The sequence below is a fragment of the Rhipicephalus sanguineus genome, chromosome 4, assembly GCF_013339695.2.
Source record: "Rhipicephalus sanguineus isolate Rsan-2018 chromosome 4, BIME_Rsan_1.4, whole genome shotgun sequence".
NCBI lineage: Eukaryota > Metazoa > Arthropoda > Arachnida > Ixodida > Ixodidae > Rhipicephalus > Rhipicephalus sanguineus.
This window is the reverse complement of record NC_051179.1, coordinates 154053611-154069703: the sequence shown is the minus strand read 5'-3', so window position 1 is coordinate 154069703 and position 16093 is coordinate 154053611. Positions and strand designations below refer to the sequence as shown.

Genomic DNA, 16093 nt, shown 5'->3' with positions numbered 1-16093 from the left:
CATACCTGCGTAACATTAACTCTGGTTTACGGGTATGTGCCACACGTGGCTGAGAGAAAGGGTTTCATGACGTAGGGGACAGGCATTTTGCTTTATTCATGCCATGACCAGTGAATCATGTTCGTCGTACACTGATCCCCTGCTATGCCAATTTTGGTATATTACAAGTTATTGAGACGACCAGGAGAGCACCCAGACGTAGGCGGCTGATAGATAGATAGATAGATAGATAGATAGATAGATAGATAGATAGATAGATAGATAGATATAAACGGTCAAAGTGCCTTAGGTTCGCTAAGAAATGCCTCGCATTTAAACGGCCTGCGTTCGGTATAATAAACAGTCCGTTTCAAAGATGCGCACTACGCTTCAAGACGTCTTGGTCAATTCTCTCCAGTCGTGATGACGCCTTCGTCCTTTTCGACGCTCCAGGCGACACAGCGACGCTTGCATGGCATGTTTGCGCTCTTCCGAATTCATGGCCACGGGGCGCGACTTGGTTGGCTTCTCGACGAACACCTCGGGCAGGATGAACCACACAGCGCGAGTAAACAACGGGGACACAGGAAGGGAACACACACAGCGCTGACTTACAACAAAATTGTTTACTCGTTGTTTACTCGCGCTGTGTGGTTCGTCATGCTTAACCAACACGCCCAAGTTCACTCTATTGCAAACCTCGGGCAGCTATTGCACAAGCAGCGTACAAAGTTGGGTAGCCAGCACGTAGAAAACGTCGAAGACGAAACCTTTTCCAATGATTTGCAGCTTTGAAAGAAAGACACCAACCAGCGCGCCCGTCCCACCTGCGAGCACGGACAGGCTCACGCCGACGCTCCTAATCCTGATGCGGAAAGCGTCGCCAGCGTAGCACATCACCATACTCATTGTGCAGCTCGCCAGGACCTTCATCAAAGCGCGCACCGTACGTTGTCGCAGCTCTGATGAAGCTGCAGCCGCGGGTGACAACGAGCAGCACGTACAGCCACTCGCGTACTCCCCACTTGTTCGTCGCGCAGATCACGAGCGCGTAGCAGCCCGTGCACAGAACGACGTGCACCGCCGGCCAGTTTCCCAGGTGCTCCGTCGTTGACGGCCAGGCCCAAGTACAGTCCACTCGCCGAGAATCTCGAGGCGAAAGCTGCCACGGCTCGTTGACGCGTCCTGACGGCCTCGAGAATGCCTTCGGCCACCGACAGTGGAGTCCCTTCTCCGAGATTTAGCTTTTTCAGATCGACGAGCAGCGCTTGTAAACCCCGTTGAGCCTTCTCCTCATCCAGGCCGTTCAGCTTCGCCGCAGCCATTACTGCCTCCTCGGCCTCGGGCACCCTCCAAGTGGCCAGTAGCCATGCGGGCGACCCCTCTAGTAAAAGGCACATGACGACATATATGGCCACGGGCGCGATAAGAACAGCGTGGGAGATCGTCCAACTTGGTTGCGCCTCGGCAAGGAGCTGAATAAGTGGGGGAACGAGGGTAGCCGCCACGGCCGTGTGCAGAAGTGTGTACAACCAGCGCTCTCCTTTTCCGGTCACCTTGTAAATTAGGATGAACGTTGCCACATACGTAGCCGACGAGGACGCCAACACGATGATTCGGTTGATCAGAAAGAATGGGTAAGTCACGGCACGCTACAGCCAATGGCGCCCGCAAGAAATATGCAGCCGCACACCCAGGTGACTGGCTTGCGACCCATGCGATCACACGCGAATCCAGCCACGGAAGCCAGCAGCGCGTAACTCAACCGCGGCACCACTGTCGACAGGAGGAAGCGGCGTCCACACACGAGGTCGAATCGGCTCACTATACTGTCGCCCCAGTACTTGATGCCGTAATTCCACTTGTGACATGGCTCTTCGGTCCTGTTTCCGAGCTCGACATCCTGCGACAAATTCCAAACAGCACATCACAAGATATATTCTTCGCGTTTCATTTGATGGCGTCGCTAAGTCGCAACTGTAAAGGCCACCTCTATATACCTTCTTTTAAGACAAAAGTGTTTTATGCCGGGGTCCACCAAGACTTCAATGACGTATTTTCGTCACGGAAATGACGTCGAAAAAAGGTACGAGATCTACTCCCCAGCTTTATCCATGTTTGCATAGCTGTTTGTGCAGCCTACAGCGCAGCCTTTCTGCTCGGGCTTGGTTCCCGGGGCCTTTCGGCAGCGCAGGACACAAGCGACGAGAGCACAATGAAGCGCAGCCAACATTCAGCACCGCATCCCCGCAGCAAGCGCCTGCTCCTTTCTGGCACTTACATGCCGTTAGTTCCGCGCCTCCACCGAAAGAGGCGCCACCAGTCCAAACGCCCCGCGCCCGGTGCCTATAGGACGGACAAATTTTGGTTACGCTTATCCATATACATGTTCGCTGTCAAACAGATATAATCAAGTGATAACACGAATGCAATGAGCCGTCAAGGAGCGAAAAAGAAAAGGGAATGGAATGGAAAAAAGGAAAGAAACAATCTGTGCTTGTTCGAAGCTAAATGTATTGCTGTTGGTGTTCACTCCTTAAAGCGTAGCGCACTCATACAAAAGATAGATGTCAATTGCTGACATTGAGCCATTGTCGATGTCAAACATTTCAATTACCGATATTTTTAGGATCTGCCATGAAATTGACGCGAGAGGCTTCCAGACAACAAGACAAGCGAAATAATTTTCAATTAAATTCTCGCATATATAGTCCAGATGCAGAGTTCGGCTTCGTGTAGCGCCCGAAAAGCGTAGAAGGTTTTCTGTAATTCTGTGTCCGTGAAACCAACTGTACTGATCCGACATACTACGGTTAAACTTGCTGAGCCGTCAGGTTTTTCCGAGCATGCCTATGCTACATAACAACATTCGGGCCTACTTCAATTTCCCGCGTCAACGCCCCGCGTCCAGCGTCGACCTAACATAAGAGGAATTATTAAAGCGAATTATTAGACTAACTTGTAAGGTGCCCTATTTGTCACATACAGCTGAATTGTTTGCCAAATTGCGTATCGTTAGAGTTACATCATTATACGAATATAAGATGTGTCGTTATTACAAACTATGCACAAAAAACCAAGACAATGCCTTGAAAAACTTAGCCAACCTAAAAACAAATGCAGCGGCATACAACATCCGTAACCCAGAGCAGTGGGAAGTGGCACGATGTCGCACAAACTATGGGAAGCAAATGGTCCGTTACCAGCTACCTTCACTGTTAAACCGCCTGCAGAAAACAAATGGCGTCGATATTGAAAAGTTGACAATGAAAGAGCTCCGCGATATATGTATATAAATAAGCCAAAATATTGTTCATATTATTAGACACCTTATTTGTATACATCCCTATATGGTTCGCGATGAGTATATATGTTACCTTATCTCGTTGTTTTTTTTTTCTTTTTGAATGCTGTTTTTTTCACCTAGCCAACACTAATTCGCACTTGGGTTTTTTTTCTTTTCTTCGTTATATCATGTTATACCAGTGTTCTACAGTTTCCGCTTATATGTATCAATAACTATTGTGTACCTTTGCATTCTGATCTGTTCCATGTTATTATTATTTGTCCTGTTCACTGCCTGCTGCTGTCCTATCAAGGAGGGGCTGTCACCTCGTCAAGCTACTCACTGTAGTAGCTTTTTGTGACAGCTCCTATCTTTCCTTCCTTCGAAAGATGAATAAACTTGATTTGACTTGATTTGAAAACTATTTCCTTAAACTTGCACAGGGCTAGATGGGGGACCAACAGGGCTAGATGGGGGACTCTCAGGACTTGATAGTACACTTATAGTATACTGCGCTTGCTAATACTGTGAAGAAGTTAGTAACAGTTCGTACTACACGGACAGTATGAGAACGACACCACGAGCGCTGGCTCCCGTTCTCACTCAATCCTTGTGGTACGTGCTGCTGTTCACTTCATAACATAGTAAAAGCTCGCTAATTCATATTGTCACGTAGTCGTGACGTCGACGAAGACAGCAGTCAGCAGGTCCGAAGTGAAACTGTTTGTTTGGCCGAACTTGTGGCCGAGAAACTGATATTCAAACTACAGCAATACACTGATAGCGGCGGACAGAACGTCGACCGTCGATCAACTGACAAGCGATCAAGCGCGTCGGCTTTTATACAGGCGCTATCGAACTTTCCAGCAATATCGCTGGTGGCGGTGTTATCTCTAGACAAAGCTGGAACATTCGCGTGCGGGGCGCAATCTTAACAAACCGATCTACTACAATCGCGACGCTTCTAGAACACTACTTCGCGGACAGCGTCGAGCGTTGATAACCGTCCCTGCTGGTCAAACCGAATACATCAAAACAAGACAAGAAGTGGGCGTGGCATTATTTCGTGGGACAGGAAAAAATGTCCGAATTAACCGAATGCCGGATTATTGAAAGTACCAATAAGAAATACACAATTTTCTATTACATCAATGCAGTTTCATTTTCTTCGTGAATACGTAAATCCAATGCTTATTTTGCACAACAGCACTGGGAAAGCCGCGATCTTCGTCCTTTGCGACTTTGTTCACAACGTGACCGCGGCTCAACGCCTCCGTGTCTTAAGCCAAAACGCGCTCTGAACCCATCCCTTATTACGTAGCGCCACTATCAGCACCATGCGCACGTCACGATGTCTTTTTCCCTGCAAGAATGGTCGGCAGCTGATCGTTTTGTTCTTCTTCTTCTTGCGCGCGCATTGCCCGAAGTCAAAACGAAGCTACTGATTGCCGCATCCGCTATAGACAATACTGTGTTCTTTAATGACGCGATCGTGGCGTCCACGCAGTTCTGAAGGCACGCGCGCCGCCTACGTCCAGAGTCGAAACGAAGCTGCTGTGCACCTCATCTGCTGCTGTATAAACCTGACTCGCCAATACATAATCATGGAACTAAATAAAATATGGCATTTGCCAAAATTGCGGAGGTCTGCTGATTGTCGCGTCACATTTCGGCGAGGAAACAGACTAATAAATGACAATTCCTTCGGTTCTGCGCTGCAGAAGGAGTACGTGCTTCAAGATGCGTGCAGTGGGTTTACGTTTGCTGTTTACTTATAGCAGATCGCATTGTGGCCACAGAACAGTCCCACATCTCTGGGAGGTACTTCGCCTAGTTCTTTCCACGCGCAATTGAAAGGTGGGCTTCAGCGATGAGGTGTGTTCTATGTCACTGCTCCAAGGTGGCGCGTCGACTTCCTAATCTCCGCAGATCTGCCTGTGGGCTTGTCGGGGTTTCACAAAGGAGCTTCGCAACTGGTCTTATGGGCACACCTACGGAGCAGAAACCTGGAGGCCTACAAAGAGGGTTCAACTGAAACTGAGGACAATGCAGCGAGCAATTGAAAGGAAAATGATAGGTGTAAGCTTAAGGGACGAGAGGAGAGCAGACTGGGTCAGGGAACAAACGGGTGTTAAGGACATCTTAGTCCAAATCAAGAAGAAGAACTAGACATGGGAAGGGCATGTAGCACGTACGCAAGGTAACCGCCGGTCAAGAGTAACTGACTGGATTCCAAGAGATGGCAAACGTGCGAGGGGGAGACAGATAGTTAGGTGGGCAGATGATATTGGGAAGTTTCCGGGGATAACGTGGCAGCAGCAAGCACGGGACCGGGTTGATTGGCGGAACATGGAAGAGACCCTTGCGCTGCAGTGGGCGTAGTCAGGCTGATGATGATTATTGTGAACACGATAATGATCGTGTGGACCGCACAACAGGATACACAACTGCAGAGATATAGAAGGTGCAAGGCAGGTGCATAGAAAAAAATTTTTCAGGAAACGTTTCAACCATACTTTAAGTAGTTCGTGCGTGCGTTTATATGTCTGCGTATATAAACACATGCAAAAATGAAAATTTTCAGGGGGGTGTTTAAAACCGGCCAGCTCCCCCACCCCTCCCCTGGCTACGCTAATGGTGCAGTGCATCTTAAATGCGTTAATTCGCATTATCTAGAAGCGGGTGCAATTTCGTCAATACATTTATCGAGTAAATGTACCATCTGTTTCTAGTCATCGGTCTATATAAGAAAAAATTGGCCTACTGCATTCATATGTGATCTGCGTGAAAGGTGCAATTCACAGTTCGGTTGCTTTTGGCTGGTTCGTAAATATAACGCCGTGGCGATATTTAGGACATTCGTCGATATTGACGACAAACGAATAGTCACAGCTTGGACTCCAAACATATGAAACCCTGTGGTAAACGTGCGGAGGACAAAGAATTGGGGATTGATCACTCCCCAGTGAAGTTTGAAAGTTGCAGCTGTCACACTAGCGCCAGCTTGCGCATTTTCATCAGACTACGAAACTGCGCCTCGTTACTTAGAGTACAGGTGGCCGCAGCAAGCACTCGTCAGGCGCTCCGTTTGAAACAAGACAAGCGCACAGTAAAACTAGTTTTCAAGAAAGTTTTCAGTATGGATGAGACAAATAGCTGCCATAGTGCACAAATATCTGCAGTTTAGAAGTATGGACACGGAAATGGAGAAAACGATCAAGAAAATCGGCAACAAAGTACAGGCTACTTGAAAGTTCTCATGCACATCGATGTTTGATATAAAGAGGGTGAAAGAAGTAGTGGCGCCAAATTGAATGTCATGAACCAAACCCGAAAATTCAAGAGCCATTTCACTCTATGAAGGTGGATGACCAGCGAAGTTTTGTAGTACATGGATTTGTTTATTTCATACAGCGCTCCGCACGCTTAACCAAACCACAAACGCACGGCGACAAAGTGAAGGGACTGTGAGAAGAGAGAGCGGAGAAGAGGAGGAAGAAAAGAAGATGGAAATCATGCAGCCTCAGTAAACGATCGTAGGCGCACTGCCTTCCTTTACCTTTCATTTATTCGTTTATTTGCGTGTATATTAATTCATAAATTTTCATTTGAGCGTACTCTTTAAAGCAATTACACCTCGATCTGCATGGGCCAGTTGTGCAGCGCGTGGTGTATCAAGGGCAGAAGCGCCGAGTGACACTCTTGTTTATCTTCTAAGCACTTCCGCTCGAGCAGTTACTTCCGGTTTTACCAATATCAAGAAAAAGTCTTCTAAAAAAATAAAACTGGTACGAAATCCATGGTTCTGATTGAAGTTAAGAGTTGCATAGGAGACTTATAATATCGATGCATCAGTTTACTTAAGGTTAAGAGCCAGTTAACTGCCAGGCTAGTTATGGAAACTTATTTCAATGAACTGAAGTAACATAGAGTACTGGGCGAGTTGGTATAGATTCATGTCGAAGACGTAGAGCGACAAAAAACAGGACACCGTAAAGAACACACAAGACAGGCGCTAACTGGGAACTAAAGTTCCCAGTTAGCGCCTAAACTGGGAACTGACTGGAAGCTATTTCAGTGAGTTCATCGAAAGGACAGACGCTTTTCTTGTTAGCAGCTGCAATCGTTGTGGCAGCTGACACCATGCATTTGTTTATACGTGGCCTGGGCGATCCGCGTCAGCAGCGCAGCGAAACGCAAAGTTAACCCATGGAGAGCACAAAGGCGCGCGAACGCCGATGTGCGAGGGCCGCCACACGACACCTAAGTGAATGCTTAGGGTCCCCTGCAATTTCTAACTTATCACTAACTCCAATATCATTAACTACCGGTCCCTGTAAACTTCTAGAACACATCATTACGCATTATATAATGTCTGTTCTAGAAGAAAACAATATTAGGCTCCTGTCCAGCATGGTTTTAGGAAAGCCCCGCCACGGTGGTCTAGTGGTTATGGCGCTCGACTGCTGACCCGAAGGTCGCGGGATCGAATCCCGGCCGCGGCGGCTGCATTTTCGATGGAGGCGAAAATGTCTGAGGACCGTGTACTTAGATTTAGGTGCACGTTAAAGAACCCCAGGTGGTCGAAATTTCCGGAGCCCTCCACTACGGCGTCTCTCATAATCATATCGTGGTTTTGGGACGTTAAACCCCAGATATTATTAATATTATTGGTTTTAGGAAAGGCCTCTCGACTACCGCTCAACTTGTCCCTACCATTCGGGACTTCTCACTAGCGCTTGATAAGGGCGACCAAATATACGCTATCTTCTTTAGATTTTAGAACAGCTTTCGACTGTGTTTGCCATGATAAACAACTCATGAAACTTTCTAACACTTGTCTACCTGTTAACGTAGTTAATTGTAATCGCTCTTACCTGACCAACCGGAAACAGTTTGTCCAGGTCGAGAGCTGCAGCTTTGAGGTTCTGCCCGTAATGTCGGGAGTTCCCCAGGGCAATGTCCTTGGCCCTGCCTTGTTTCTTATCTTCATGAATGACATCGTTTCATCAGTTGACACCTCCGCCATGAAGTTAAACCTTTTGGCAGGTGCCTGTATTGTTTACAAGCCAATTAAAAGTGAAAAGAGCAAGATTGCTTGCAGATCAACCTAAGTTCTCTCTCCGATTGGTGCAACGCCTGGTCCATGGAGCTAACATTAACAAATCAGCCCTCACGCGAATCTCAAATAAAATTACCCCTTTTACATCTAGGTACACCTTAAATAATATTCCCTTGATCGAAGTCCACAATTTTAAATACTTGGGAGTCAAGATTACCCATCGACTATCATAGTGTAGTCATATTAACGATGCTTGTTCCTGCGCCTCTAGAAAATTAAGATTTCTTGGGCGCAAACTAAAAAACGCGCCACCTCAAGTCAAACTTCTTGCATATAGTACTTTTGTTCGACCCCGTCTAGAGTACGCATGCGTGGCCCGGGACTCATATTTTAAAAAGGATGTTTATGAAGTAGAGATGGTCGAAAGGAGAGCAGTAAATTCATTTACAGCGACTTTCACAGTCTTGATTCACCTTCATCACTCACGGCTACTGACAACATTCCACTTTTGAAACAGCGTAAAGCTATTTGCCAGACTCAAGTTTCTTTTCCTGCTCCGTAGTCGGCAGTTTGATGATGGTGATGCCCCTGGGATGATTGGCACCTACCCACTTAGGGGGATCGGCCAAGAGTCGGGCGGATCATATAGTCTGAAATTTTTACAGTGTCAATTAGAATATTATCGATCGTAGTAAATACCTTTCTTCATCTTCTTCGCCCGTGTCGCCATACCTCCTTCTGTCCTTGTCTTTTTTGTGCGATTTATTTATTTTATTTATTTGGTTTGAATACATAGAAAACACGAAGACACAGAGGAAATAGGGAGGGAACAGGCTGACAACTGCCACCTAAAGGGGCACAACGCCTGCCTGCTCATTTGGGAAAGGGGAAACATTGGGGAAAGGAAGATAGGGGGGAAAGAAAAAGGAACGAAAATAGGTAAGAAAAAAAAACAAATAACACAGACGTAAACACGAATAAGTGGTCACAGGGAAAATTGTCTATACGCGCGAGGCCGATCAAAGATATAAAACAGTAAGCACCAACTAGGCCAAACGCAAGTTCTCCTTAGCGAATGGAATGCACTGCCCTCAAATGTTTTTCCAGAACGTGGCCTTCTTAACTTCGAAAACGCACGCATCTTTTCGCGTATACTACAATGTTGATATTGCCATACTACATTATGACAACTCATTATCTCAGTTGTGATGCTTTACTTCAGTGTACATAAAACTGTTTCTACCAATTTGCGCAATTATTTCTAGAAATGTATATTTAGTAATCTTTGCTAGTACGTACTTATGTTAATATGTGCTTGTTATAACCTGTTGTATAACTTGTTCACTTCTTTCACTGTTTCCTTTTTTTACCCTCCTGCTTGGTCTTCGGACTGCAGTATGTACTAAATAAAAAATAGAGTATGTATTTATGCATATTCGTGATTATTTTTTATTTATTTTGCTATTTCAAGTAGTATATGTATACGTATTATTTAATTAAATACGACGTTCTCTGAATGTTCGGCGTACGCATGGACAGCCACTTCGTCCGCGCCTTTAGGTCCGCGCACGATGACGTCGGATGTTACTCGAAACGGAATCTTAGGCTGCTGGAACTTGAGACAAAGCGCTTAAAGGAACTGCACTGAGGCGAGCAGCTGTACAACTGAAAACAATAGCTTGCGGCCGCACGAGCAAGGGCGCTCATGCAACGTCAATATATTGCGAGGCCCTTCCAAGCGAACTTTCTTGCAAGAAGACAAAGACATATCCACAAAACACCCTTATCCGCCTGTTCAAAGATGGCAGAAGTTCAAAAGATGGAGGCTTGAAGAGATATTAAATCTTTTAACAAATCTTTGAGCCAAAGTGAGCCAACGTTTCGACAAGTAGCCATGTCGTCTTAGACAAGACCATTTGCCGGAACGTTGGCACCAGTGATATCCCTTGTTCAAGGATTTGTCATCCATATTGGTTTACTGGCATGAGCACGGCAGGATTATGTGAAGTGTCGTCTGATGCATGTCTCGTGGAAAACTCTATGCCTTCTTAATCGAAAACGGAAGCAGATTCAATTTTGTTAACATGACGAAATGACACAGGGTAATCATGCACATTTCGTGAGCTCCAGCACGGTATGAGGAGTGTCGTCTGATGCATGTCTCGTGGAAAACTCTATGCCTTCTTAATCGAAAACGGAAGCAGATTCAATTTTGTTAACATGACGAAATGACACAGGGTAATCATGCACATTTCGTGAGCTCCAGCACGGTATGAGGAGACGTCGTTCTGTAAAGGAACACTAAAGAAAAAAACGATTTTTCTCGTATTAGTAAATTACTGTTTCACGATACCAAAAACACGACGCTTGCTACGAGAGTACCCTTGATATGAGAGAAAACGCGCAGAAAGGAAATGCGGGTGGCGACGCCTCGTTGTAGTTCTCGCACCTGTCGCCGTGACGTCACATGTTTTGAAGGCGCCTACTAGGGCGTGCCTAGTTCCCAATCGACAAAATGAAGAACATTGTATTCTGAGGTAGCCGGAGACTAAACATACCAAGTTTCAGGAAATTTCGTGGCCCCAATGTAGGCAAAAATACGAAAAAAAAAGATTTCGAAATCCTCGGAGTCTACGCCGGAGATTTTCGCGGGAAATCTAAAAGTGAGATTGTTGACATTAATTTCCTCATCTATTAATGAACATACGGCACTATAGTTTTCAGAGCATCGTTTATCACTCTAAACTAACTTGTTTCTCTTGAGCGTCCCTTGAAGTGCGTTTTCCACCAACAGTGAATTAACATTCTTTACTACTACTAACATTCTTTACAAAGTGGCGCTCCTTACCTATATCCTAAAAAAGATACTGTGGCACGTTAAGCCTGTTACAAGAGAAATTCACATTAACGCTTGATATTTTTCAGGTACAAGAGCTTGCGCACAGAAATTGTAATGAAATAAAATAACTCACCACACGCCTCCCGTACTTTTTAAAACACAAGGTGCTACAGGCGTCATGAAAAGCGTTTATTTATTTATTTATTTATTTATTTATTTATTTATTTATTTATTTATTTATTTATTTAGTTCTTGTTTTCTTTTTCTTCACGATGAACGGCAGCGCACGCTGGGTTAAGACAGAAACACAAAACACGAAAAAAAGGACGACACAAGCGCTTTTTCTTGGCGGCTTTAGTTATAGAAGAGATTAGACGTGTAGGCTTTGGAAAATGACATTCAGTCATGAAATGCGATTTATTGAGCACACACGCAAGTTTGACGCCTGAAAGCTGTACACAGCAGCTTCCACTTGCAGAATGACGTTGTTGTTAGAGGCAACGTTCCGACAAGAGGACTCCCTTTCGCTGGGCAGCAACTGCCCTGACGAATACGAACTCGCTGCGCTAACGAAGATGAGTCCACTTGTCAAAACGTTGACTCCTACAACCATTTATCACTACTTGAAGCTTCCATCTACCCCCCAAACTTCTATCTTGTTTGTATTCGTCTGTTATGGTAAAATGAGGCTGTTCACATTTCAAGCGCAAGTGTACGGTAAGTGTTGGGTAATGCGGCTACATACAGTTGCCTTAAACTTAGCACGTAAAGTGTCGCGCTGATAAACTGTATGGCGCGGGTTCGGTTCCCGGCCACGGCGGGCTCTTTTCGATGGGGGCGAAATGGGAAGAACCTCCGTGTGCCTAGATTTGGGTACCAGGTAAAGAACCTTAACCCAGAGTACCCCCGTACGCTGTGCTTCGCAACCATATCGTGGTTTTGTCGCGTAAAATGCCAGCGACTATGGCTAAGGCGAAAGCCTTAGATGCCTCATTAAACGCGAAAATCTACTGTCGGCGACATCGTCAACACGAGTGAAGCAAAAGATCATCCCCCGATGACGTCACCATGTGACGTCGCAGATCACCAAAATTTCTGACGTCATCATGGCCTTACTATGACGTATGATACTGTGACGTCACATTACAGCGTCATCAAATAACATCGTCGCTTTGTCAAAGGTAGGCCGATCCAAGAGGCAGTGAATAATCAGGTAAGGTGTAGAAAGCTTACAGTGCCTAATAGCCTAATAGGTGACGAAAGAATTCGAGGAAAGGGTTGAGGAAGGATTAGTATATTGACTCAGAAGAAAAAGAAGAAGAAGGCTTTCGCCTTCCAGTCGTCTTAGACGAATGCGTAAGGGACCCTATGAGTTCTTTATGCACAGTTATCTTCTTAGCTCCAAAGGCTTCGCTTAATTCAGCTGCAGTAGTCGAGAAATATGCGCCGCAGGAATAAAAACTCCCGCATATCATGAAAGGCTGTATGCTGGGCACGTTGATGCAATCCCTACTAAGGTTCACCGTACAAAACTGCAAGAGAAAACAGAACATAGATCTGCGCTTGTCCGTGTACCTGACCTACTACGCTTTCCGTCTTGTGGTATTGCGCTGTGAATTGCAGCATACACCGTTGTTTCAGTTCGTTTTTTAACACGAAAGTGTTTTATGTCGGGGTCCACCAAGAATTCGGTGACGTATTTCCGTCACGGAAATGACGTCGAAAAAATTACAAGATCAAATGCCAAAGAAAAAAGTTCCGTGAACGGGCATCGACCCCACGACCGCTCGGTCCGCAGCAACAGATGCCGGGCACGCTATCCACTGCGCCGCGGACACATACTCTAGAGGTTTTCCAAACGCGCCTTTTAAATGCGAAGCATTTCTTAGCGAACCTCTGGCACTTTGAGCGTTTCTATCTACGTATCTATCTATCTATCTATCTATCTATCTATCTAGCCGCCTACGTCTGGGTGTTCTCATGATCGCCTCCTTAACTTGGTGTAGACCAAAATCTGCATGGGAGGGTACAAGGATTTGACGAATATGATTGCCGGGTCATGACATGAATAACCTTAAAATCCTGTCGGCTAGTTACATATGGTATCGACATCACCGCACCGTAAAGTGCACTTCGTCCACCAGAACGACGCAGTGTCCTCTTCATTTCTTACGGGGCTGGGCGATGGCCTCATGCTGACCGAGGATGACGCCAGATTAATCGGCAGCGCTTTGTAGACTAGGCTGCGTAGGCCACATACGCCCAGGTAGTCTACGAATACGAAAAGCACCATCCACTCATGTTGGTCTACGTAGCACTATCCAGGCCTACCAGCCTCGACGGCCTATACCTCACCAACACGAAGGGTGGCTTCAGGTTCCGACATGTCGCCGGCTCTGTCGACAGACAATTTGTCGACGAAATGACCGAGGCATCCACGAATTCCAACAGCTCTACTATACCACATACTTCACTACACATGGACCCCTCGTCACCACTATCACGACCGGATCCTATAACAAGTCATGACCAGTTGCTGGTGCTCACTGATCACGGTGATGATGCCCTTGTTCAAGAACTGTCAAGAACTTCTTGCACACATGCACACGGGTTCGTGAAACGTGCGCACGTTCTCGGGATACGTATAAGCACTACATATCAGCTTACCGCTTCTGGTATTTGTAATAACCACGTAGCCATTGGCAGCGTTACCCAACCGTAAACAACTGGTTATATAACACATATGCGGCTCTTCAACATATATATGTGTGCGTATAAAATTTATACAATACTTTAACGTCATTTTGTAACGTGTCGCTCACTAAAAAAAGTTACGCCACAGTCATGTACCCACCACATGCTTCGCATAACATCGACTCCCACGGTACGTGGGATCTGCCGATTTTTATATCTACCACTCTCCAGGTCGGCGGGGTGGTGTTGCCCTCTGGGAGCGCTAAAGTAAAGCAATTCGCCATTAGTGTGGCCTCCGCGATTAGCACCTGCAACGCTTTACACGTCCGTCCCATTCGGCGCGTTTTCAATAGAAGTTCAATTTTGTCAATGCCTAAACACACCGCGAGGTGGCGATCTTAGCCCAAGCGTCGTAAAGCGTCGTCAAAGCGTCGGCCTCGCTCATAGCATCACGCTAATCCAAACCAAAAATTGCTCTGCGACGCGCGCCTGCCTCACCTGGCTGTTACATCGCGTTCCCCGCTCACGCGCTCGCCCCGACAAAAATCGCCGCCGGGGTGCGGCACGACGCGCATTGCGTTAGGGAGCCTTCATGTGTGCGCGCCCCCTCCGGAGGGGGCGCGCACACATGACGGCTCCCTAACGCGGGCGCGCACACATGAAGGCTCCCTACTTTGCGTTTCCCTCTAGTCCGGCCGTGGTGTTCAATCACATTTTAACATGCCGCGGGATAGCGACCAAGTTCAGCGTCCAATATGCGACGCTCTTCTCGCTGTCACACCTCGTTATCTCATTTCGCTTTCATCGTTAACTACAGCTACCACGCGGTTTTGTCTAATCATTTAACATGAACGTTAGTCGTCGGGATGGAGATGTACCACCAATCATCAAAGTGGGTGCATCCACGTTAAACGGTGCTATAGCTGCCAGACAGCAATATACATTGCGCAAACTCTTATTAGAGGGAAACAGCGCGAACGAAAGGCCAGGCAGAGAAGGACACAAACAACAGCGCTGCCCTGGTCCTTCGTCGTTCGCGCTCTTTCCCTCCAATATGTCGTACCAACTTGCCCAAGCAACCACTTTAGGTGCAAACTGCGTTATATCAATGTACAGTAAACATTCAGTTACTTCTGTAAGGGCACGCTTTACTTTCGTGTTATTTTGATTCTTATGATGGAGGGATCAACCATCTTTTTTTACGCTTCGCCAGTCTCGCAACACTGCAGACACGTGCTAATTTCGTGAGTACAAAATACGCCCGCTCAGAACGCATCTCAAGCCATCTCATAAAAAAATGGCACTAATGTAATGTGACTAGGACTGCCAACTTATATAAGTATTTCACTTATGCGATCTGCGATTCGTAGCTGCTTGTTACAGGTTTTATGGTTGATGTTGAAAAATGCATACTGGCAATAAATGCTTGGCTTGTAAAGCCCTTGGACTTGTCAAGTCTTCCATGCGTTCGAAGACAGATTCTTAGAATACTTCCATACCTGAAGAAGTCGCTGGAGTCTGCTACCGATCAAATCATCATCTATAATGATAAATAAAACAGTGAACTTTATCCCTACAATTGAAAAACGTTAACTGAAGTTAATGCAGGCGTTATTTCATAAAATCGCTTCTGCGCATCACGTGAACATGAGTGAGTGACACAGAGTTGCCCTAAACTGAAGCTTGCTCTCAAGCGGAACACTCATTTAACCTTTCAAAGTTAACGGACATGTCGTCACGCTATGGCCTAAATAAAAAGTAGTTGTGGGATTTGGGCGGCACCTAAGGGAAATAACTACGAATATGTTAAGTGCATTATTTAGGGATCGTGTCAAAAATATGTGCTAAAGATATTCTCAGTTTGAATAGTACCCTGAAAAGATGAAATATTCATTTACATCTTCGATTGCAGATTGTCATTTCAACTCTATATTGTTCAATATTGACCTTTCACGGTTAAAAACATGTCTGAAAAAGTAAGGGACGTGTACATTTCGTTGTTTTTTTTTGTTCTCTGCATTCAGTGTTTCAATCGAGAGCGCTCAAAACTTGCTTTGTCATAGACAGCTCTCTGGAAAGCTTCAGATAGTGGGCACATATGTATTTTGGTGAAATTGTGTTCGCCTTAAGCCGGGGTCTATTTCAATAGAGAAGGTCATGGGCTGCATATCCTTTTGTAAAGTCATCTCTACAATACCCGCGTGTCATTGTCATGTCCTCTTCTCGGTGTCTG

The 16093-nt window shown here is 45.9% G+C and overlaps 1 protein-coding gene across 1 annotated transcript; it reads right to left on the bottom strand.

Annotated features, from left to right (window-relative positions):
• Positions 1-911: 911 nt before the first annotated feature.
• On the bottom strand, positions 912-9057 carry LOC119391762 (solute carrier family 22 member 4). The gene is made up of 4 exons (XM_037659413.1): positions 9027-9057; positions 8143-8252; positions 1673-1882; positions 912-1631 (listed from the first exon to the last, which is right to left on the bottom strand). The coding sequence occupies exons 1-4, from the start codon at positions 9055-9057 to the stop codon at positions 912-914; spliced, it is 1071 nt and encodes a 356-aa protein (XP_037515341.1).
• Between the last annotated feature and the right edge of the window lie 7036 nt (positions 9058-16093).